The sequence below is a fragment of the Helianthus annuus genome, chromosome 8, assembly GCF_002127325.2.
Source record: "Helianthus annuus cultivar XRQ/B chromosome 8, HanXRQr2.0-SUNRISE, whole genome shotgun sequence".
NCBI lineage: Eukaryota > Viridiplantae > Streptophyta > Magnoliopsida > Asterales > Asteraceae > Helianthus > Helianthus annuus.
In genome coordinates, this window is record NC_035440.2 from 63,048,584 (window position 1) to 63,072,433 (window position 23,850).

At 36.0% G+C, this 23,850-nt stretch overlaps 2 protein-coding genes across 2 annotated transcripts; both read right to left on the reverse strand.

Moving 5' to 3' along the window:
• Positions 1 to 269: 269 nt before the first annotated feature.
• LOC110870069 lies at positions 270 to 1,076 on the reverse strand. The gene has a single exon (XM_022119268.1). The coding sequence runs from the start codon at positions 1,074 to 1,076 to the stop codon at positions 270 to 272; it is 807 nt and encodes a 268-aa protein (XP_021974960.1).
• Positions 1,077 to 1,260: 184 nt separating this feature from the next.
• LOC110870070 lies at positions 1,261 to 3,245 on the reverse strand. The gene is made up of 5 exons (XM_022119269.1): positions 3,014 to 3,245; positions 2,562 to 2,959; positions 2,069 to 2,485; positions 1,722 to 1,959; positions 1,261 to 1,619 (listed from the first exon to the last, which is right to left on the reverse strand). The coding sequence occupies exons 1-5, from the start codon at positions 3,243 to 3,245 to the stop codon at positions 1,261 to 1,263; spliced, it is 1,644 nt and encodes a 547-aa protein (XP_021974961.1).
• Positions 3,246 to 23,850: the final 20,605 nt, after the last annotated feature.

The window sequence follows — 23,850 nt, forward strand, 5'->3', positions numbered from 1 at the left end:
AGTGGTTGTACAGACTCGTTTCTCTTTATCACAAATCAAAATTTTCAACCCCTTCCTACTTTTTATTCTAGATACAGCAACATAGAGCTGGCCATGACTAAACACTGGACGTGGAAGATATAAACGAACACGCTCCAATGATTGTCCTTGACTTTTATTTATTATCATAGCAAAACACAGTGAAAGTGGGAATTGTCTTCGAGAAATCTTCACTAATATTCTTTTATCTGAAGGTGTCATCTTCAGTCTTGAAATCAAAGTATGATGACCTATATTAGCCCTGTGATAATTTTTGCTTCAATCACAACTTTTCCGAGCTTCGTGATTTGTAAACATTTACCATTACACAATCCATTTGCCTGATCAATGTTTCTGAGTAGCATCACCGGAGCACCAAGTTTCAGAACTAATTTATAGTTAGGTAAACCAGATAAACGAAGATTGTTTAACACATCAGGGGGAAACAATGCCATATTAAGCTCTGATTCTTCCTCCGATTGGCATAAACTATCTGAACTAAAATAAACCTTTTCTTCACCGGGCTGACTCTCTAATAACTTTTTATTTATTGAATCTACTACTTCATTAGTTGGAGCAAGAATCGCTCTTTGTTGAAAATACGTTAAATCCCACAAAAACTTATTCATGTCCCGATATATAAATGAAATGAGAGAAGAAATAGGATTGACTTGGTCATGAACAAGTAAATCATCTGGTATTTCAATATCAATATCACCATCATTTTCTTCACCAAGCAGACCATCACCAAGCTTTAAAATCCATTCTCCAAATTCCTTTATTTCTTTCAAATCTGCTTCCTGACAACCAACTCTTAATCTCATATTCTCAGTTAGCTTTAGTACTTGACAGTGCCGCCATATATAAGAAGAATTCAAAGAAGCATTGACTATCATTGTTCTGGTACCTTTAGGGATGACCGGAAGAGTTTGTCTAAAATCACCACCAAATAGAATGACCTTTCCCCCAAACGGCTTCGATTGCATGTTCGGTTGACTGGAACGTGATATGTCTCTCATTGTTCTATCAAGAGCCTCGAAACAATGCTTGTGAGTCATAGGTGCTTCATCCTAAATAATCTATGTTGCTCTTTTAATTAAATCACCTAACTCAGTATTAGGCTCTATCGAACATATTGAATTCTGATTAATGTTGATTGGAAATACAAACCTTGAATGAGTAGTTCTACCACCATCCAGCAAAAGTGAAGCAATTCCACTCGATGTAACATTCAATAAAACTTCACCTTTTGATCGTAATGTAGCTGAGAATGTCTTCCAAAAAAAACGTCTTTCCAGTTCCACCATAACCATATACAAAAAACACACCTCCATCACCTTTTTCAATCGCTTCCATAACAATTTTATATATCCTTTCCTGTTCGGCAGTTAAACACTTCACATAATGATCATGTTCCCTTTGAAGAGCTAGTCTGTCATACGATAATTCTTTCATTATCAATCGATTGTCCGACAATGAAACATAATTTTCTAGAACACTAAGCATATCATCAAAATTTCTCACTGTACTTCCATTGGTAAGTAGCAACTTTTCAATTTCGGATAGACAGATATTTTCAAGTTCATGTTGAAGATCCAAATCTAAAACAAATGTTGAAAAAAGTATTAGTTTTTTCCCAATAATAGAGCTATTGCATAATTTTAATGTAATTGGATATAACTTTAATAAAATAATAACATTACCTGCAATACCAGTTATCTTTCGTTGCTGATACAGAATGTCTTCACATAACAGGGACTTCGTTTCTAACCAAAAAACACCAGGACGAGATATCGAATTTGACAGCAACAACATTACAAGAAAGGTCCTCAAGAAATCTCCAGTTGACCATGTGCTAGCTTCTTTGACAGCATTAACATATTCTTTATCATCATCCAACAGCCCCCGGGCAAAACATGCATCTTTAAATGTTTGAAAAACCTGCCCATCAACTGTTTTTTATATCTTCAAAATAGGTTGGTCCCTTAATATGATTCAGTAAAATCCTTAGGTAATAACAATCACCTAGTGATGGTGGGACATAATGTACCCTCCCAATTGATCCATACGGATGCTTTCTTCGATTCCATTTGCGATTTTTAGGATTCCATACATAATATCCCGGAAAATGAACATACCTCAATGTCCTGGCAAATTCATCGACTTTATTACAATTCATCCACTCTGTAAACATTGTCATTTTCACAGTTGGATCAGTAACAATAACACACAAATTATCATGATCGTTATACACAATACTCTGACCATCTTCACAATGAAAATGTAATACTTCAACAGCTGGATATCTATAATGTATATCATACATGAATATTCTCCAAGCAGCTTCACAAGCAGAGATATATCTACAATCAAGGTATGCTTTTATCTCATCTACAGCTACATTCTGTTCCGTATTATTCTTGGTGCTATTCGCTTGAAAAACAGAAGCAGCGACTCTATCAGGCCCCTTATTAATATATTTAAACAAATATGTGATAGAACCTGTCTGGTTGCACCATTCAACGTTAACGTGGCACTGATACTTTCTGAGCAGGAGAGCATAATCTATTATCAAGTGTCACACCATTCTTTACTACCGTATTACTTGTTTGACGGCGACGATAGACAGGATATCCTTCAGAATCAACACAAGTCTCATCTACATATTTTTTGGGAAACTTTTTAGAACATTTTTGCTGAACCATACATGGGCAAAGTGGGTTATCTGTAACACATGGTCCATGAATCATAAACTGCATGACAAGCTCATATAATTCAGGATCTCTTTCTTTATCTGGTATCTTAGCAGTAATAACACGATCAATATCAGATGCATTTGGAAATTTGCTTTCAGCACCCAAGAACAAACATATGTGAGCACGTGGGAGTCCACACTTCTGAAATTCCACTGTATACATAACTGAAATTTTTGTATAGTGGGCTGTTAGATAAATATAATTATATGTTCAAAGTAAAAAATATAACTAAAGGGTACCTGCTTGTATATCACCAAAGAATTTATGTTTCTTGAAATCTTTTATAAGATGATCCAATTTACACTTGAATAATCTAGAGATAATATCTGATCTGTCTTCAGCATTAAGAGCTTTATCGTGCAAACACCTGTAAATCTCAGGACAGTTTGGATTACAAGTCACCGTTATGAATAAATCGAGATATCCAACAAACTTGCAAATTTCCATAGCATCCAAGTACTTTTGCATCATATATCTAGAACCACCAGTAAATGATGAAGGTAAAAGTATAGGTTTACCACAACTTGAGGCATTATTCTCTCCACTTTCAACAGTAGCATTCAAGTTCTTAAGATTTTGTACTCTAAGTTTAGTTTGTTGTGTCCTTATATAATTCAACCGGCAGATTCTATCATCGTGTATCCATCAACCAAAAACTGCTGAAATAGTTTTTTCGCATTAACTAACAATGAAAACTGATTCTGTCTATCTTGAATTTTGTAACAAAAGAATTCTCTAATTGTAAGATTGGTTCTAAGTACCTCATCATCAATCGCAATCCCTCTATGTTTAATACCAACTCTATAACCATCTTCCGCATATGGGAAAATAAGTGGATATTGCAAAGCAAGGTAAGAGGGATGAAGCTCATTAATTCTTTGAAGACCACCAGACTTCTTTCTAATAACAATGTCCCGTTTATCAAATGCTCCATCAAAATCACCATGTATTAACTTAGCAATTTCTGATGTTGTTGGCAAATTGTGAACTATTCCATCCTTATCTCTTGTTCCAATAAGCTTCAAGCTTACATCTTGAAACTCATTTTCTTAAAAACAATCTCTTACCATTCTGAAGGATTGGACAAGAGAATTGCAAGAATCCAACATATCTTTAAGACCCTCTATAGTTGTACTATCAAGCTGTTTGTTTCTTGTAGTTTTGCATTCTATCTGAGAACTGCCATAAATATAAAATGTTAAAATTTACATTCATTTCAAATGATAATGAATGTAAATATACTGAAAAGCAAAATATATATTCTTAAATTCCACAATTATCATAAAGAAATTACCTTACTACTTTTTGACGATTTACAACTTCGTTTTGTGAATCATATATGTAAAGCTGGGAGAATTTAGGTTCTTCCCTATCGTCCGGAAGTAGACTACCCATTCGATGATAATTCTGACCTTGTAGTCTAAATACATAAGGACCTTTACCTCTCTGATAACTTTTGTCAACCTTCCCACCAAGAGATGTGAAGGAAAGCATCATGTTATATGCTCGAATATTATCCATGAAATTGCGAGACTGTGAGGTACGACTTTTATATAAATGACGTAGTAATGGAGGAGGTGTAGGCGGTCGTGGTAGCTCAACATCTCCATTTGAAAAACAAAGAGAATAGGATGTTTTGTTATGTTTTTGATTTCCCCTAAGCATTTCATCTTCCCATAACATTGCATCACATTTAGAACACACAAAGATGGCATCTCCATGATCAATATAATCTACAGACTTAGTAAATTTATAAGTCAACATAAGTTTTCTACATATTGAAAACTTAAGAGGAATATACATTCGTATCTTATACCTTTAGAAATTCCATGAATCTTCTTAACCACAGAATCAAGTAACATCTCATCACTCATTTGTAATTCAGTTTTAGATATTCCACCTATATTGAAGCTTGTAAAATAAGATATATATAACAATTCATAAAACCTAAGATTAAACAAATCTTTTGTTTCATAAAATTTAAAACATACAATTTGTAATATAAGATAATGGAGTCCTCTCATCAAAATTGGATATTTGCTTAGTACTTCCAAAAGGAGTGTGATGGACATTCCTTCTTTCGACATTGTTGGTTGAACATTGTAAAATAGAAAATATGTAAGGATTCCAAAAACATAACATATACATACATATTTCTTTTAAATTTTGTTTGCAAAACTATAATACATACCACTTGAAGTATTTGAAAATGGAATCCTTTCAACAGAATCAGATGTTGATGTAGGATGACAACCTCTGTTGTTTCCCTTTTTTTGAAGAACATACTTCCTTTTTTCTCTTTCTTCAGCACACATTGACGTTGAATTGCTTGAAGGTCAACTTCATACTTACTTGAAATTGTGTTATCTGTATCCATATTTTAAAATACTTGAATGAAAAAGATTGTTGACAACTCGAGAAAAGAACTTTGAAAGTATTGTGAAAATTATTTGAAATTACCAAAAAATATCTGCAGTAAGTATACCTTTTACTTGTGTAGATGAGTGAAACAAATTACTACTAATATTTGGAGTAGCATAAACAGGAAAATGATACACATTCCTTCTCTCAACATTGGTGGTTGAAACTTGTAAAATAGAACATATGTAAGGATTCCAAAAACATAACATATACATACATATTTCTTTTAAATTTTGTTTGTAAAACTATAACACATACCACTTGAAGTATTTGAAAATGGAATCCTTTCAACAGAATCAGATGTTGATGCAGGATGACAACCTCTGTTGTTTCTCTTTTGTTGAAGAACATACTTCCTTTTTTCTCTTTCTTCACAACGGCTTTGACGTTGACTTGCTTGAAGGTCAACTTCATACTTACTTGAAATTGTGTTATCTGTATCCATAATTTAAAATACTTGAATGAAGAAGATAGTTGACCACTCAAGGAAAGAACTTTGAACATATTGTGAAATTTTTTTGAAATTACCAAAAAATATCTGCAGTAAGTATACCTTTTACTTCAGAAGATGAGTGAAACAAATTACTGCTAATATTTGGAGTAGCATAAGCAGGAAAATGATACACATTCCTTCTCTCAACATTGGTTATTGAAACTTGTAAAATATGAAACATGTGTAAGGATTCCCAAAAGATAACATATAAATATATATTTCTTGTAAAATTTCGTTTACAAACTTATAAGACATATGATGCGTGTGTAGTGTAATATATTTTAGATGTGTATTTAAAGCCCTTTTTACACTTTTAGCCAAGTTTTAAATTTATAAAACACGATATTTACTAACACTAAACACACATATGGGCAAGTGCACCCATCGTTGACGTAGTATAGTGTTAGTAAGATACCGAGGTCGTCCAAGGACACAAGAGCTTTTAGTACTGGTTTATCCTCAACGTCTAACCAAATCAAAATGTTAGAAAAGATTTTTAAACTAAGAAAATAAAAACTAACTAAATACTTAAAATAAAATAAAAATAAAAACAGATAGACAAGGTGAATCACTTGGATCCGACTCGTGTATTAGTATAACCTTTGATTATTTTCTCACTTTTGCACTTGTTTAAGAGATTATCTTAGTTATTGTAGTAGGCCCCTCTTTTGAAGGCGACGTTACCCTCAACCCAGTAGTTTGAGTCAGCAAGGATACAATCCTAAAGGGTCGGATTATTGAAAGATAATGAATTAAGTTATTAATGCAAATTATGGTAGGCCCCTCTTTTGGAGGTGACATTACCCTCGACTAAGTAGTCTGAGTCAGCAGGGATACAGTCCTAAATAGCCGGGTTATAGTATTAATAGTAGTTAACTTATGAGGGGGTCAAAGAGTTTGGATCCCCGCCATCCAATACCTATGGGCATTGAAGGAGATCCTACTAAATTTGACCCAGATCCCTTGCAGGACCTCTAAACGCTGAACAAGGGCAAGACCCTTACCAAACCGTTCCCTTAACCCCTGACCAGGTAGCCAGCATACCTCCATATAGACCGTGGAGATATGAATGGTGAAAATCTTTTATTTTATATAGACAGTAAAATAATGCCAAGACACCACAGACAAACGATAAGGAAAGATCACCTTCAACATAAGCAACTAGTTATTAAAGTCATTAATACAAAACCAAATAAAAAGTGCAAAAGATTAAAAATAAAAAGTATTATACTAAACACTTTTCTTCACCAAGTGATGTAAGAGACTTAGGCAAACATGGCCTTGATTGTCAAGAACTCTTACGATCAATCTTGGATCTCGAGACGACTCACACACTCTATGATGGACAATGGATGATGGTGGTGGATGATGGTGTTGTGATGGTGGTGGGTGGTGGATGAAGTGTGAGAGAGGTGGTGTGCCAAGGGATGAGTTGCAATGAAACCAAGCACTCCTATTTATAGGCTGAACAGAAGGCTGGCCCCGTGTCCGCTGGACACGGTCCCGTGCCTGTCTGACACTCTCTCTCTCTTCATTAATTGTAATTCGCAATTACAATTAATGCGCCTGCTGTACTTTCGCCACGCCCCCGTGTTCACTGGGCACGGCCCCGTGGTGGGCAATAGAAGCTTTTATATGTTTGTCTTTTCTGCTGCTTATTGGGCACGGCCCCGTGCTGCATGAGCACGGGGCGTGTTTTGTCTTCTGCCTTCTCTATTTTGCTTGGGAGGATGCTGTTGAGGGGTCGGGCAATCCACTTATGTTCCTTTTCTTGTATTTATGTTAGATTTAGCTGTCTTTTTGCTTCTTTTGTGAATTTGAGCTCATTTAATCCTGAAAATACAAAAGGAAGACAAAAACACTCTTTTTCCAACATTAGTACTTAAAAAGGGTTAGTTTTATGCCTCATTAGATGTAATTTATATGTTGCATTTTACACACATGAAATACCCGCACACTTGAATTTTTGCTTGTCCTCAAGCAAAACTCTTTAATACGTGGCTTACACTCCCAAATGGAATGGGTAGAAGAGAAGGTTTTGGCTTGTCATAGAGTGTCGGGAATCCAAGATCTTTTTGGTTTTATTTTTATTTAATTACAATCCTATTCATTATGATTTATTTAGAACGTTTCATAGGATAAATTACTTATTTGGGCATAGCATGCCTTTTTAAAATTCCATTTATATACAAGTTCACATACCTCATGGGAGAAATCACTCACACTCGGCCGAAGGTGTATTTTTAGTGAATCACTCGAGAGCGGCGTGGAACTTTTCCCTACCATAGGCTTGCCAAGCAATCAATCCTCCTCCTTTTTAACTTGTTGCCTTTGTAAATATCAAGAGGACTTTTTGGGTAAAGGTTTGGGCTAAAGGTGGGTAGTTGGGTTAGTGGTTAGTAGAAAAGGGCGAAAAGCGTAAAAAGCGTCGGTTTACGTAAACATTTTGTTTTAGTGACTTTTTATTCTTAATGAAGTATTTCTTCAAACAAGCTTTTGTTTTAAGAGCTTTGTTTGTTTATTTCTAACTTCATCATTTTTCTTTTTTTTTCTCTTTTTTTTTCAGTCACACGAAAACCGAGCTTGTTACTAAAATAAAAAGTAAAAATAAAAAGGGTTTTGGTGGGTAAAAGGGTTTTAGGGTAAAGAAATGAAAGGTTTAGGCTCAAAGGGGTTAACTAGGGGGAGTTTTTGGGTAGGTGAAAAAAAAATAATGGTTTTGAAAGAAAAAGGGTTAGTCCTAATGCCTCCATCATTTACTTACTTGGGTTTAAGTTGGTAAGGACCGGGAATGAATCGTCGTGGCAAGTTCTAGAGTCGTAAGAACCAAGCGGCTATTCACACAAGAAATGAAAAATGAGCATTTAGTCTAAAGATGTGTATTTGTATGCTCAATAAAGGCTCAAAACTCACTTTTTATGGGAATGGGTTTTTCTATGTGATCAAGTATATATAATCGAAGTTTAACTAAGCTTGCCATGCCATTTCATAATTTTCTTATGTTAGTTCTTTTTATCACGACGCTATCGGTTGTAAACTTGCAAAAATATAACCTTATTAATCTTAGAATTCCCAACTTAAACTTTAAACAAGTAAAAAAAATGAAAATTTTTTTGAAAAAAAATTTGGGGTGATTAGCGGTTCCAATAGAGTTTTGTGTAAGGCTTGTTATTTGGACTTGCAACATTTCAAGGTTTTAGCATCCCCCCCCCTACTTAAATTACACATTGTCCTCAATGTGTCCCAAAAATAAATTTTTAGGTTGATTGAATGTGTAACATGGTGTTTAAAAGCGAAAATTTATGTTACTGGCAGCCTGGACACGGCCCCGTGGGGACCGGGCACGGCCCCGTGTTCAGGTGCCAGTAACGATAATTAAGAAAAAGAAACAGAAGCCTGGACACAGGGGCGTGTCTGGTGAACACGGCCCGTGTCCAGTTACCTGAACTAGGCATTTTCTTGCAGGGGGTTCAGCACGGGGCCGTGTTGGTTGGGCACGGCCCGTGTTGAACCTACTGTAACGGAGAAATCGTCGACTTGTGGCCTTGTTCCTGTGCATGGGGCCATGTTTCTCATTTCCCTTATCATCCTTTACCACCATGATTGTGTTTTATTTATTATGAACCATCCAAACCTTAAAACCATCGTTCCATTTAAACCATAGAGAAATACATAAGATTCCTAAAATAAAATAAAAACTTAACTAACTAGGTCAGGAGGTACACGAGGTTATCATAAAGGGTTCTACTTTTTAAGAAAATTTCGAGAATAGTTTCCCGATATAGTAGGACTTTCGGCCGATGGTTTTCTTCCCTAGATGTTGTTTAAAGCCATTCTTCTATTTCCCTTGGAAGGAAGAAGGCGGCTTCATTTTCCTCAGCAACTTGTGGCTGAGGGGGAACATTCACCGGGACTCCTTGCACCACTCCTCGCGGAGGCTCAGGGTGCATGGCGTACCATTCGGCCGGAATGATGACTTCGGGCACCACGTTCCACGCCCTTTGGGTTATTATAGGCACCAAGGGCGGGGAGGCGAGAAGGTTTAACCTTTGGTGCAAGAGGTTCACCTCTCGGAGAAAATCCTCCAGTCCCACCGTTAGATGGTTGATACGGTCGACTAATGCTTCCTCCACTCCCGTCATTTCATCAATAGCCTCCCTTAGGGCGTAAACATAGTTTACAAGAGAGTCTTCTGCCGTTGATGATCTCCTCCCTTGTCGGTTACTTCTTGAAGATGTTCCGCTTGTTCTACTTGCCCTTTTCTGAGAAAGAAACCGAAGAAAGCTAAATTTTTACGAAACAGTACCTCGAACACGGCCCCGCGGTCGCTGAGCACAGCCCCGTGTCCATTTTTCTGCAGGATTTTAGGCTAAGGAGTCTTGGAGTTTTAAATTATTTTTATGATTTTCAGCTGGGTTTTAAGCACAGATAATTTAAAACAAAGTTATACAACTAACTTTAAACAAGAATCCCTAGCAAATAACTTTACAAACTTTACATAAAAGGTTGGAATCATGGAGCTTCCAAGCTTCCATGGAGGAAATGTTTGAAAAAAATTGAAAGAAGAGGTAATGAATAAAAGTGGAAGGGACAAGATGGTTCTTGGGAACCTTCTTTTAGAACTTACCTAGGATGGTATGAGTGAAGATCCCAGGAATCTTTGTCTTTTGAAGTGGTCAAAAATGAGCAGGAATCAGGCTGCATTAAAAGAAAACGACAGCGCACTGGACACGGCCCCGTGTTGGCTGGACACGGCCCCATGTGCAGATGAAATCCTGACACATTTTGTCCGTATTCTGACAAAATCAGCAGAGAATCTTTTAGGTGAGCACGGGGGCGTGTTGACCTGGACACGGCCCCGTGTCTGGAAGCTGTCTTATGGAGTTTCCTTACTTCTAAGGATTTTATTGATATCGGGTGGTTCCTTACTGGTGGGGACAACTCCAAAGTGCCTAAGATACCTTAATTGTCCTAGACTAAGGCGAGAACGCAAGAGGTTGTCGGTGAGGGTAATTCCTATTTTCATTCTAGGTGGACAAGTCCAACCCTTTCCCGGGCTCTTGCTAAAGAAGGTGTATGCCGAATCGCTCAGGTCTATGTATGCAACCAACGAAGTCGATGGAGAGTCCTTCACGGCACAATCGGCACAGGGACGACTATCGTCCAAGTCTTCGCTAGGTATGAAGGTATTTTCGGGAGCAACGAGGTTGTCGGAATGCGATCCCAACATTTCTTCATGGTCATCGTCTTGGGGTGGATCAATAAAATCCTTCCTAGGCTCTTTTGACCAATTTAAAATTAGCTCTTCTAGTTGAAATAACTCGTCAAGGAGCATTTCTCCTAGAATATCTGGCTGGGCGCATTCGAGGGAGAGATAGTGATTATTTTTACTTTCGCCCCTCTTAAGGTTACAAGGAATCGGTGGGTCTATGTAGTGGGGCCTATAATTTAGAAAGTAACATTTTAATTCTTTATGTTCGCCTCCACATAATTGACACCACGTACCATAAGAGTGCCGAAAGTAAAAAGAATTACTATCACTCATGTTTATGTCAGAAATTACCAACCGCCTGGATCTAACGGTTCTGTTTTCAGTAAGTGAATCTTGGGCACGGGGGCGTGTTGAGTGAGCACGGCCCCGTGTTCAGCTTACTGTCTGACTTAAAACAGGATTGCCACTTCCAATGATTGAGCACGGGGGCGTGTTCAGCGGGCACGGCCCGTGCTGAGCTCTGCAGAAGCTGAAAAACTAAGAAAATCCTAAAAAATTAAAAAGAAAAATAAAAATATGATTAGGCCGTTGATTCCTAACTTTCTTAAAATCCTTGTGTCCCCGGCAACGGCGCCAAAAACTTGATGCGTGTGCAGTGTAATATATTTTAGATGTATATTTAAAGCCCTTTTTACACTTTTAGCCAAGTTTTAAATTTATAAAACACGATATTTACTAACACTAAACACACATATGGGCAAGTGCACCCATCGTTGACGTAGTATAGTGTTGGTAAGATACCGAGGTCGTCCAAGGACACAAGTGCTTTTAGTACCGGTTTATCCTCAACGTCTAACCAAATCAAAATGTTAGAAAAGATTTTTAAACTAAGAAAATAAAAACTAACTAAATGCTGAAAATAAAATAAAAATAAAAACAGATAGACAAGATGAATCACTTGGATCCGACTCGTGTATTAGTATGACCTTTGATTATTTTCGCACTTTTGCACTTGTTTAAGAGATTATCTTAGTTATTGTAGTAGGCCCCTCTTTTGAAGGCGACGTTACCCTCAACCCAGTAGTTTGAGTCAGCAAGGATACAATCCTAAAGGGTCGGATTATTGAAAGATAATGAATTAAGTTATTAATGCAAATTATGGTAGGCCACTCTTTTGGAGGTGACGTTACCCTCGACTAAGTAGTCTGAGTCAGCAGGGATACAGTCCTAAATAGCCGGGTTATAGTATTAATAGTAGTTAACTTATGAGGGGGTCAAAGAGTTTGGATCCCCGCCATCCAATACCTATGGGCATTGAAGGAGATCCTACTAAATTTGACCCAGGTCCCTTGCAGGACCTCTAAACGCTGAACAAGGGCAAGACCCTTACCAAACCGTTCCCTTAACCCCCGACCAGGTAGCCGACATACCTCCATATAGACCGTGTAGATATGAATGTTGAAAATCTTTTATTTTATATAGACAGTAAAATAATGCCAAGACACCACGGACAAACGATAAGGAAAGATCACCTTCAACATAAGCAACTAGTTATTAAAGTCATTAATACAAAACCAAATAAAAAGTGCAAAAGATTAAAAATAAAAAGTATTATACTAAACACTTGTCTTCACCAAGTGATGTAAGAGACTTAGGCAAACATGGCCTTGATTGTCAAGAACTCTTACGATCAATCTTGGATCCCGAGACGACTCACACACTCTATGATGGACAATGGATGATGGTGGTGGATGATGGTGTTGTGATGGTGGTGGGTGGTGGATGAAGTGTGAGAGAGGTGGTGTGCCAAGGGATGGGTTGCAATGAAATCAAGCACTCCTATTTATAGGCTGAACAGAAGGCTGGGCACGGCCCCGTGTCCGCTGGACACGGCCTCGTGCCTGTCTGACACTCTCTCTCTTCATTAATTGTAATTCGCAATTACAATTAATGCGCCTGCTGTACTTTCGCCACGCCCCCGTGTTCACTGGGCATGGCCCCGTGGTGGGCAATAGAAGCTTCTATAGGTTTGTCTTTTCTGCTGCTTCTTGGGCACGGCCCCGTGCTGCCTGAGCATGGGGTGTGTTCAGTCTTCTGCCTTCTCTATTTTGCTTGGGAGGATGCTGTTGAGGGGTCGGGCAATCCACTTATGTTCCTTTTCTTGTATTTATGTTAGATTTAGCTGTCTTTTTGCTTCTTTTGTGAATTTGAGCTCATTTAATCCTGAAAATACAAAAGGAAGACAAAAACACTCTTTTTCCAACATTAGTACTTAAAAAGGGTTAGTTTTATGCCTCATTTGATGTAATTTATATGTTGCATTTTACACACATCAACATACCACTTGGAGTGTTTAATAATGGAATCCTTTTAACAGAATCGGATGTCGATGTATGATGAAAAGCACTCTTGTTTCTCTTTTGTTGCATAACACGCTTCCTTTTTTCCTTGCTTCAGCACAGACTTGACTTTGACTTGGTTGAAAGAACAATTCATACTAATTGAAATTCTATTATCTGAAGCCATAATTTCAAATATCTGAATGAAGAAGATTGTTGAGTACTCAAGAAAAAGACTTTCAAAGTATTTTGAAAATGGTTTGAATTATTTGAAAATGATCTGACTTATTTGAAAAAGAAAGCTATATTATTAGGGGGTAAAATGTGAGTTCCTTATCTCAATGGCGGTAAAATGTAATTTATTATTCCCATGGCGGTTTACCTTTTTCCATAGAGGCAGATGGAAACATACTTTACCTTTTTAACGACTCTCCAAATCCCCTTTACAAAATTGTTTGTCTGATCTCATAAAAAGTGCTTCAAGTTTTAATCACCGATGTCCATTTGAAATATTGAATTACTCCACTTGAATTCTTCTTACTTTTGACATCATCAACAACTTCGATCAAGGTATAATAATATTTATTAAAATTTGTATATACATTAGTTTCATATGTACATGATTAACAACTGTTATGAAGACTGTTCTCAATGTATTGCATGTTTTAGATGATATATCAATTTAATTTTACAAGCTTTTTTATTTTTTATAATGTTTCTGATTTGAAGTTTTGTTCGATATGGTGTTGCATTTGGATTCTTGAAAGCAATCGATAAGGTATATTTTGTTGTTTTTCTTACTTGATATTAAAGAATATGATTAAATGACAAATCTTTTGTTTATTGACTTGCATCCAAAAAAAATTATTTAGAGTGCTACTCGATTCTACAGTTTTTGAAGAATCTTTATTTATTGTTATACTCTAGATAAATCGATAAATATTAAATGCGTTATCTGAATGACATAGATATGTTAAACATTGTTGGTTCACATTTGTTATCACAGTCTTTATAAATAATGAAGTATCAGATAAAATACATTGTCTCATTTTTTCTTTGATTTTTAACCAGAAACATAATATCTTGGAAGATGTATTTTTATAAATATTTGGATTCTCTTAATTCCAAAAAACCATTTTCTACAGTTTTATTGCTAACAATTAATTCACATATAACATTTGCCAATACTTAAATACTTGAACTCAACAGATAATACCACAAAACTTTGCAAACAATCATTTACTCAAAGAAGTTCCTGGTAACGTTGGCGTTATAGAGTGTGTAAACGGTATGAGATGGGATTACCGATTTTCAAAACACAATGGAACTTTTGCTCTAAAAGAAGGATGGTCCTCAGTTGTCTCTGACCTTTCATTGAAAGAAGGATGTTTGTTGGTATTTAAAAAAACTTCACCATATACATATCTGTTGACACCTTTTGAAAAAGTTCATCATTATCCAACAAAACTCCCAATGATTTCTATGTTCACATCAATATGGTTTGAGAGGAAGTTTGGATGTATAGATTCATTCTCCCACAGTTTTACTGATGTTTGTAAAGACGTGTTGGTAAGTTTTGGTATTTTAATCCAATAGTTAAATGTTACTATAGTAATTAGTGATATAGTTGTTAATTTTACTGTACCTTTGTTGATTTCATAATTTTATATGTTTTTGTTCAGCTAATACCCAAAGAGTTAGTCAATGTCAGTATTGGATTTGGTAAACTTAAAGAGACATTTAAGATCAATGTGAATCAGTGAGACTCTTTTGATGTACTACTTCAACGTGATCCTCTTCGGAATTGTTACTTTATAACCGATGGATGGGAAAAGGTTGTACACTACATGGGTATGCAAACAGGAATTGTACTTGTTTTAAGATACGTAGCGGATTACATCTTTCTGCTAGCTGCCTTTGATTTGAATGGATGTGAGATTGTTGCACCAAAATCCAATGACAGTCCGATAGACGATACTTCCTCACCCAATTTGGAAGTTCCTCAAATTACTGAGGATCTGCAACACCAGTCGGATGTTGAAGAATCCAATGACATAGATTCTGATAGTGATTATGTTGTATCGAATGAATCATCCGATGATATCGACGACGCAGATTTTGATGCCGCTGTCTCAGATTATGAAGTTGATACTGATGGATACCCCTTACAAATCGTATGGTACTGCAGCAAACATTTTGTAAGTTTATTCTGTTAATATATTATTCCTCATTCTTTGGATGTTAAATGTTTGTTACAATTAAGCTGTAATTTTTGTTACTTTACTTAAATACATTATGTATTTCTTATAAATTATTGGTATTTTATATTTATTTTTAAGCGTCTGAATGTGAAAGTAGCTTCTTTATCAAGGATTCATAGAACATTGAAGATGACAGTTGAAAATCTGAATGGAGTTGACACTGTAATTGACTTTCGACGGGAGAAGCATGGCAAGGGATTTAGATACGTGACTTGTCAATTCACCAAGAAGTTCACTAAGCCCAATGGTATCTACAGAAATATGAGATGCAAATTTGTCTACTCTGAAGAAAAAGCCAACCTGATCTTAAAGAAAGTCTACAGATAGGTGTGGTTGTTTGTATTATCTCATTTGAGATAAATTATGGGATGGTGATGTATCACACTTCTATATTTTGAAAACTTACGACTTACGAATATTTAAATTATAATCATGTATGCTTGTCTTATTATTTATATTAACTTAAACCTTTGTTGTACATTCTCCATATATTTTAATTGGTTCTTCATGATACATTAAAACTTGAATTATATTCCGTAAATTTATACACTCAACCTCTATTTAGATAAAGTCTGACAAACCAAAAGCTCTGTCAAATAGAAAATCTGTTCAAGCAAAGTCTGTTGTTCCAAACAACATCTGCTGATAAACACAAAGACTGTTATAGCAAATAACCTCTGCTGATAAACATAAGCTCTGCTAATAAACACAAAGACTGTTATAGCAAATAACCTTTGCTGATAAAACAACCTCTGCTAATAAACACAAAGACTGTTATAGCAAATAACCTCTGATGATAAAAACAAACTCTTCTAATAAACACAAAGACTGTTATAGCAAATAACCTCTGCTGATAAAACAACCTCTGCTAATAAACACAAAGACTGTTATAGCAAATAACCTCTGCTAATAAAACAACCTCTACTAATAAACACAAAAACTGTTATAGCAAATAACCTCTGCTGATAAAACAACCTCTGCTGCTGAATATGAATACAAAAGTATCATAAAGCTAACATCTGCTGTTGAAACAAAGGTCTACAAAACATAACATCTGCTGATCATTCCACAATATAAATTGCTAACATCTGTTGTGACTTAACAGTGATACACTTCAACAGAGGATTTCAAACATCTATTTACACACGCCTCATGATGAACATCTGCTGATAAATACCGACACGGTTCAAGCAAAGGTATGCCAAAGAGAACCTCTCCTATGGACTAACAGATGATGCAGTTCAACAGAGAATGTTTAAGAGCAGTGCTTTAACAGACCACGATCAACAGATGATAATATAATAACAATAATATTCAAACTGTAGCAATTACATTTTCATAAATCTAACAACCATCATCGAAGCTTAACAAAATCTAAACACTGTTACATAAGAAAAACTGATACATAAATGCTGATGTTGAATTCGCTGTAGATACTGAACCACTGCTGTTACAGAGCAGTGGTTTTCCTTTGGTTGATCAGGCCTTGCTGTCATTCCACCAGTTGAGTATTTAATCCCAATATATACCAACTAAAAATCAATCTACTCGTAATCACATGGCACACCAATGCAAGCATCTGAATAAACAATAAACAATAACAAATCAAAGACAAAATCAAAAGCTACAAACATATCAAACAAATTTGTTGGTGCATGCGTCTGTCGACTTCGTCTTGTATCGAGTCTTGTACTATGTATGTTAGATCAGGGCACGCAGTTCGAGAAACAGGATGTAAAGGTAATTTCGCATGAAAGTCCTAATTCCGTATGGAAGTAACATCTTGTAATTTCGTGCGGAATTAAGTCTCGCTTGAGACTAATTTCGTGCGGAACATGCTTCAAGCGGAATTACAACTACTATATATAGATGTTCATGCGAAATCAGTAGGGGTGGTCTAAAATTCCGGTACCGAAGTGCTGCCGAAGTGCCGTTTGATTGTAAACTGCGTTTTATCAATATATAAGGCAATTTAAAGTGAAACAAGTTGTTTTACAAGTCTGTTTCTTAGTTTCCGCCTCTAAAACAGATCAAGAGCTCTTCTGATTACTCGTTTGGGTCACGATCACGATCGTACATGTGGTATCAGAGCTCAGGAGGAAGAGTTCTGCTAAATTCAGCCTGATTTCATCTAATTTTCTATCTTCTACACCTTCTTTTATCAATTGAACGAGTTGTAACGGATAAAATGGCCTGAATTTTTCACAACATAAGCGAAACAGTGTTTTAACAAAACCTTGAGAGAATTGGACCTTAAGTCAATCTAATCTGAAAAATTTTGTAATTCCGTTTGAAAAACAGTTCGAACATGATGACATCACCATAATTCCATTTGAAAGTGAACCTTAATTTCGCACGGAAATACTTTGTGGAGTTAATTTCATTTCAAACTGCATCTAATTCCGCACGGAATTAGTATTTCGTTTGTATAATCTCGTGCCAAAGTTAATTACGTGTGAAGCTGAGTAATTCCGTACGGAATTATCTAATTTCGTTTGAAAAGTATAATTCCGCTCGAATTTTAATCTCGTTTGAAGTTGTCTGGTGCAGGTAATTTCGTTTGAAGATAATCTCGCTTGAAGTGATACCGTTTGAAGCATTATTTTCATTTGAAAAGTGTTTGTTTTGATAACCGTGTTACTGAAGCATGGCAAAAGAATTCTACAATGCGTTTGCTACCCCAGTGGCTCCAATTACAGCTGCTGAAACATTGTACAGTGAGAACGAGACTGGAACTTATCAAAAACCGCCGAAGCTGATGTATATTGAAGATTTTAAAGGGTGGCAAAGTCGGTTTGAGAACTGGTGCAAGCATACAAGTTTGATGTATGGTGTGCACTAGAGAAAGATTACGAGAAACCAAAAAATGAACGTGGGCTCGAAAAAGCATTTAGTGAGTTTTTAGATGGTGATAAGTTGAAATACACAAGTGAAAAGATGATGATCAGCATCCTCCAGCAAGCAGTTAAAGAAGATATCTTTGTGTTACTTCAACATTCGGGTACTGCAAGGTCAATTTGGAATGCATTGATTCAAAAGTTCAAAGGAAGTGCTGATATGATCAAAAATAAGAAGGCATTGTTGAAGAAATCATTTGATACGTTTACAGCCTTCGAAGGTGAATCAACAAAAACAACCATCGACAAATATTGTCATCTTGTTCTAGAAATGGGAAGATTGGAGATAACGAAAGATGATGATGAGTGGGTGGACAAACTTGCTGATGCGTTACCACAGAACAAGTGGGAAACGTATTTGTTGATCTTAAAACACACAAGAAAATCTGAAAATATGAATCTAGCACAGTTTATTCAAAAGATTGAAGAGCACGAGTTGGATATCCAGAAAACAGCAATTATGAAGAATCCAAATGCTCAACAAGATGTCAGTTTATATTATCGGGGAAACAAGTTTGAAATTACTACTCCCAGTCCAAAGATCCAAGCTGGTTTTAGTGCTGGTGGATCCTCTAGTCTGAATGTTAGCACTACAACTCAAAGTGGTGGATATTCTTCATCGTTTTCAAGTTTTGATCCAAACAGCACAACATCAAGTCCTTAATAGCAAAGTGCTACAAATCTTCAATGCAATGTTACTTTAAACATTCAAAATGGTCACAACTTGTCTCCAGAAATTGCAAAGCAACACATGGCATCACTCGTTGCTATGTTGGAATCATACGAAAGTTTGATTGCTGGCAAAACTGGAAATCCGATGGTTACAAAAGAAGATTATGACCAAATTGATGCAGAGGAACTTGAGTTAATGGATGTCAAATGGTGCATGGCCAGTGCTGTTAGAAGAGCTGAAAAATTTCAGCAAATCACTGGTTGAGATGAGTTTCGGGGATTGGCTACTTCTCCATTAGGATTTGACAAATCAAAAGTTACCTGTTTCCGTTGCAAAGGAACAGGACACTTTAAACGAGAGTGTAAAAACCAAGAGGCAACTGAGAATCAAGAAAAGAACAATTATTATCAGAAATCAATTTTCCATCAGATTGCTCAATAACCGCAAACTGCACATGCTCGTGCTATTGAAGAAGGAGAGAAGAAAGCTTTACTTATTCATCAAGATGATGAAAAAGTTGCAGAGGGATTTAGGAAGTGATTTTGATACCGATGATGAAGAAGAATATCTTAACAAAGCTAGAAAAGGTATAGATCCTGATAGTTTTAATTTGTTTTTTGCAGATAAAATGGAGATGCTGAATCAGAAGAAGATTGCAAGATTGAAGAGATAACTGGAAGCAACAAAAATGATGGCTGATGAAAAGGCAATGACAGAAGCTGGAGAAGCAAATGTTGAACCAGTGACTGAGAAAATAGTAGAGAAAATAGTTGAAGTTGAAAAAATAGTCGAAGTAGAGAAAATTTTCGAAGTAGAAAAAATTGTTGAAGTTGAGAAAATTATTGAAAAAGAAAAGATTGTCGAGGTTGAAAAGATAGTTGAGGTTACTAAACCTTGTGAGAAATGTTCAGAATCTTACAAGAATTATGATGAGAAAGATAAGAATATTGCTGAATTAGAGAAAATTAAAGAAGATTTACTGTCTGATGTGAAGTATGTGAAGGAATCGTATGATATCCTGAACAACACAGTAAATGGTTTGAAAAAGACAAATACAAAAATTGAAGCTGCTATGACAAAGATGAACTCTACATTAATGTCGAAGCAGAAAGTCATTAATGAGTACATTGAAGATTGTGCACAGTTGAAGAAAGAAATAGAGCTTGAGAAGATTGAGAGTGAAATGATTAAACGGTTATTGTTGAGTTATACAACATGTGATTATTTGATTGATCGTGTGTATCCTACTGTTGCAGGTCTTGAAGCATTCAAGGAGAAAAAGACTAAAGATACTGATACTGGTAAGAAACACAACGTCAAGTATAACAAGTGTCCGCCTCCAATCTATGAGAGTTATTCCCCCAGGAATCCTAATGAGGAGCGTCTAAAAAAGGCAGTGAACATAAAGTTAAAGTCTGAAACCATTGATGAGTTACCAGACAACATTGGTGTCACATTCACAGCGTCTAACACTGATCATGAGTCTGAGTTAGTAAAGAAAGTTGTCGATCAGGTGTTGGATATAGATGAAGAGTCAAAGTCGGAGTCTAAGTCAGATAGTTCGAGTTCGTCTGAGAAGAGTCCGAGTTCACCGGTTAAGAGGGTTTACAATAAAGAATTCTTGTTATCAAAGAATAATTTGAGTGATGAACTGTTTAAGGTTGCATATACTCTGAATAATTCGGACAAATTATTTTCTGATGAAGAATTCCCAATAAGAAGAGTTAAGACTGAAATGATCAAATAGGTTTTCAAATTAACAGATATTAATATTTCTAAAATAAAAGATTTAAATCTTTCTGAAAAACCTAAACTTTACACTTCAAGAATTAAACAAAAGATAAACAAGAAAATGGGTTATAATTGTGGTTATAGTTTTCAAAAGAAACCAAACCATAATGGTAACTTCAAAAAGAAAGGTCTTCGTTTCATTTCCCCAGAAAATTATAAATATAAGAAAACTTATAAACCAAATACAAAATTTGTTGCAGGTGGAAGTTGTGATGAAGAACAGAAGAAACCTTTCTGGAAACAGTCAAACCAGGAGTTTCTTGCTGAAATAAAGAAAAATGTGAGAAAGTTTGCTCCAAAAGTTGACAGAAGAACTTGTTTCAAATGCCAAGAAGTTGGACATATAGCTTGGAATTGTCCCAAGTCCAACTACAAAGAACAGGGAGTTATTTCTAAGTTTGATTCGAAAAGGAAATTTGTTGATAAGACAGAACAATCATTGAAAAAGGATAAAATGTTTGAAAATTCTATTTCTGAAAAAGGTGAGAGTTCAAAATGTTTTTACAAAAGAAAAGGTGATTTGAACAAGCAGAAATGGGTTATTAAATCTGGAAGTAGTTCTGACAATGAATCTGATTCCATAAAATCAGAGGAGTCACTTGTTGAGAAAAATGAGAATAGTAATGATAATTCCGTTCCAGAGGTGAACGATGAAAATTTTCCTCCATTGTCAAAGGAAAATCTAAAATCAAAAGTTGGGAAGGTTGAGATCTCAAATCAATTCTTTACTGATAAGGGAGAATTTGATGTTGAGAAGGCTTTCAATGGGAAAGTCAAGCATATTTTTGGTAAGATGGCTAATAGGAAGGTAAAGGGTGCAAAAGAGTTTTACAAATCAAAATGTTGGTGGGATAGATGTGTACCAAAATCACCCAAGGCTGGTCAGGCCTGGTTGGACATAATGTTTGAGTAAACACCTGACTTGCCGGAGCTCCCAGGTTGGTAAGAGTGGAGCAGGAATCGGCATCATTCTTTGTATCAGGTTTGATTGGTTTGATCTACAAGTGGTAAATCAGGGACATTAAGTTGTACTTGATTTTCTACATGTGGTAGTTGTTGTGAAAATCTAAGATTGTAAAAATTGTTCAAAGTGGTTGAAAGAGCAATGTGATGAATTGAACCCTAACCTACAAGTGGTAACAACACAACTAATTTTCCGGAAAAACCATTTTGATTAAAACAAACTTAAGTGTTTTGAAATCATAATGGGAAAATGGTTTGTTGTAAGGGGAAGTTCTGATTGTTTATGCCAAGTAGATGGCGAATTGAAGCTTGACGATCAGTTGTCACTTTACTTGTTCAGTTTGTTTTCAAATTTCTTTAGATGTGTTTGCGTTTCAGGGGGAGTAAGTTTCAGAAAATCCAAAAACATTAGAAAATTTGAAAAATCCAAAAACATGATAAAATCAAAAATGAGTTTGGTTGTGAAAAATAGGAAATGATAGTACATCAGTGGACTATCACAACACGCTAAAGATATGGAATGTTTAAATGTGATAAACGGTCTCACTGCGGATATGTCAGTAGGTTTTTACACATTTAATAGATTGTTTTCGAGATATAAACCTAAATTTCAAACTTGCTTATCTCGTGGGTAACATTTCTTGGATATATGGGTAACCCCCGAAATCTTGTTTGAAAGGTCCCTCTTTCTGAGATACTAGGTCTTTATGCTTAGTGATATCTGGGGTATTATCCCGGGACTTCTGATCTTGCAGAAGCAATGGCCTAGTCCCCGTATAATACTTTCCGCTTGCTTGAAATACAGCGCTACCCTCAGTACAAAAAATGATGAAAAATTGAAAAATGCTAATCATGTGCTGTTGTAAAAAAAAGATCCTCTAAAGGGGACACACCAAAAGTCGAGCCATCATCTCTCTGCTGAATGGAAGTTCTGACCTGAGCTCTCACGGTTTCGCATCTAACCCCTTACAGATATCATCAAGGTATAATCACCTATAAGACTGAATATTGGGATCTGGATACGGGAGTATATTCAAGTGGTAGTTTACGCGAATAAGTTTAAGTCCTTAAGACATTAATCACGTATCTCGGAACGATTGAACTTTGTGTCAAAATTTAAGTGGACCAGTATACTGACAATCTAAGTGAATCATTTAAAGCTTAAAATGTGTAAAGCTTAACAGTGTTAGTGATTTGTCTCAAAAACTGATATGATCCTCTTACACAAACTCACAAAAATAGTGTATGTATGTATTTCATTACTGGTTTGCAATTCATATTCAAAATTCCAAAAAGATTTTCAGTGTGTTTTAGCATAAAATTTTGAAAAAATTCAAAAAGATTTTCGACAACTGATGATGAAAAGCTGATTTTCAAAATTCCAAGTGCTAAACATGACGAACATGTTTGGGAAGAGTTTGTTTGAAAAGTTATTTTTACATGTGGTCATCTAATAATGTTAAATCATTCTTGATGTGTTTCCTACATGTGGTTTCTGAAATGGTTATAGTTTAAATTTTATAAAACTTATGTTTTGAGTAGAGGATGTGCAGGATAGCCTGGATTCTGAATGAGAGTACAGAGCCAGGTTGTTATCCTAATCCTGTAAAAGCCAGACTACGATCCCAGTACAACTTGAGGGGGAGTCTGTTGGAAAGAGAGAGTCTGAAGATGCATGAGCTAGGGATTTGATCCTGAAGATGCCAGAGATTGATAGAGCATCATTCGAGGGGGAGATTAGCTGAAGAAGAATGTTAGAGTGAGGCAAGAGCCAGATAGAATTTCTGGAAGCCCGAAGACTGATAAAGACTGAAGACGTTAAAGACTCGACACTTAAGACTCGTCAACATTCGAGGGGGAGTCTGTTGGTGCATGCGTCTGTCAACTTCGTCTTGTATCGAGTCTTGTACTATGTATGTTAGATCAGGGCACGTAGTTCGAGAAATAGGATGTAAAGGTAATTTCGCATGAAGGTCCTAATTCCGTATGGAAGTAACACCTTGTAATTCCGTGCGGAATTAAGTCT

Excerpts from the sequence above, each read along its gene's own strand:
- LOC110870069 (XM_022119268.1), bottom strand. The coding sequence starts at position 1,076 with ATGACTCACAAGCATTGTTTCGAGGCTCTTGATAGAACAATGAGAGAC.
- LOC110870070 (XM_022119269.1), bottom strand. The coding sequence starts at position 3,245 with ATGATGCAAAAGTACTTGGATGCTATGGAAATTTGCAAGTTTGTTGGA. Across the intron at positions 2,960-3,013 it reads CTTTGGTGATATACAAGCAG|CCCACTATACAAAAATTTCA; the intron begins GTACCCTTTAGT and ends TTTATCTAACAG. Across the intron at positions 2,486-2,561 it reads TATGCTCTCCTGCTCAGAAA|GGGCCTGATAGAGTCGCTGC; the intron begins GTATCAGTGCCA and ends TATATTAATAAG.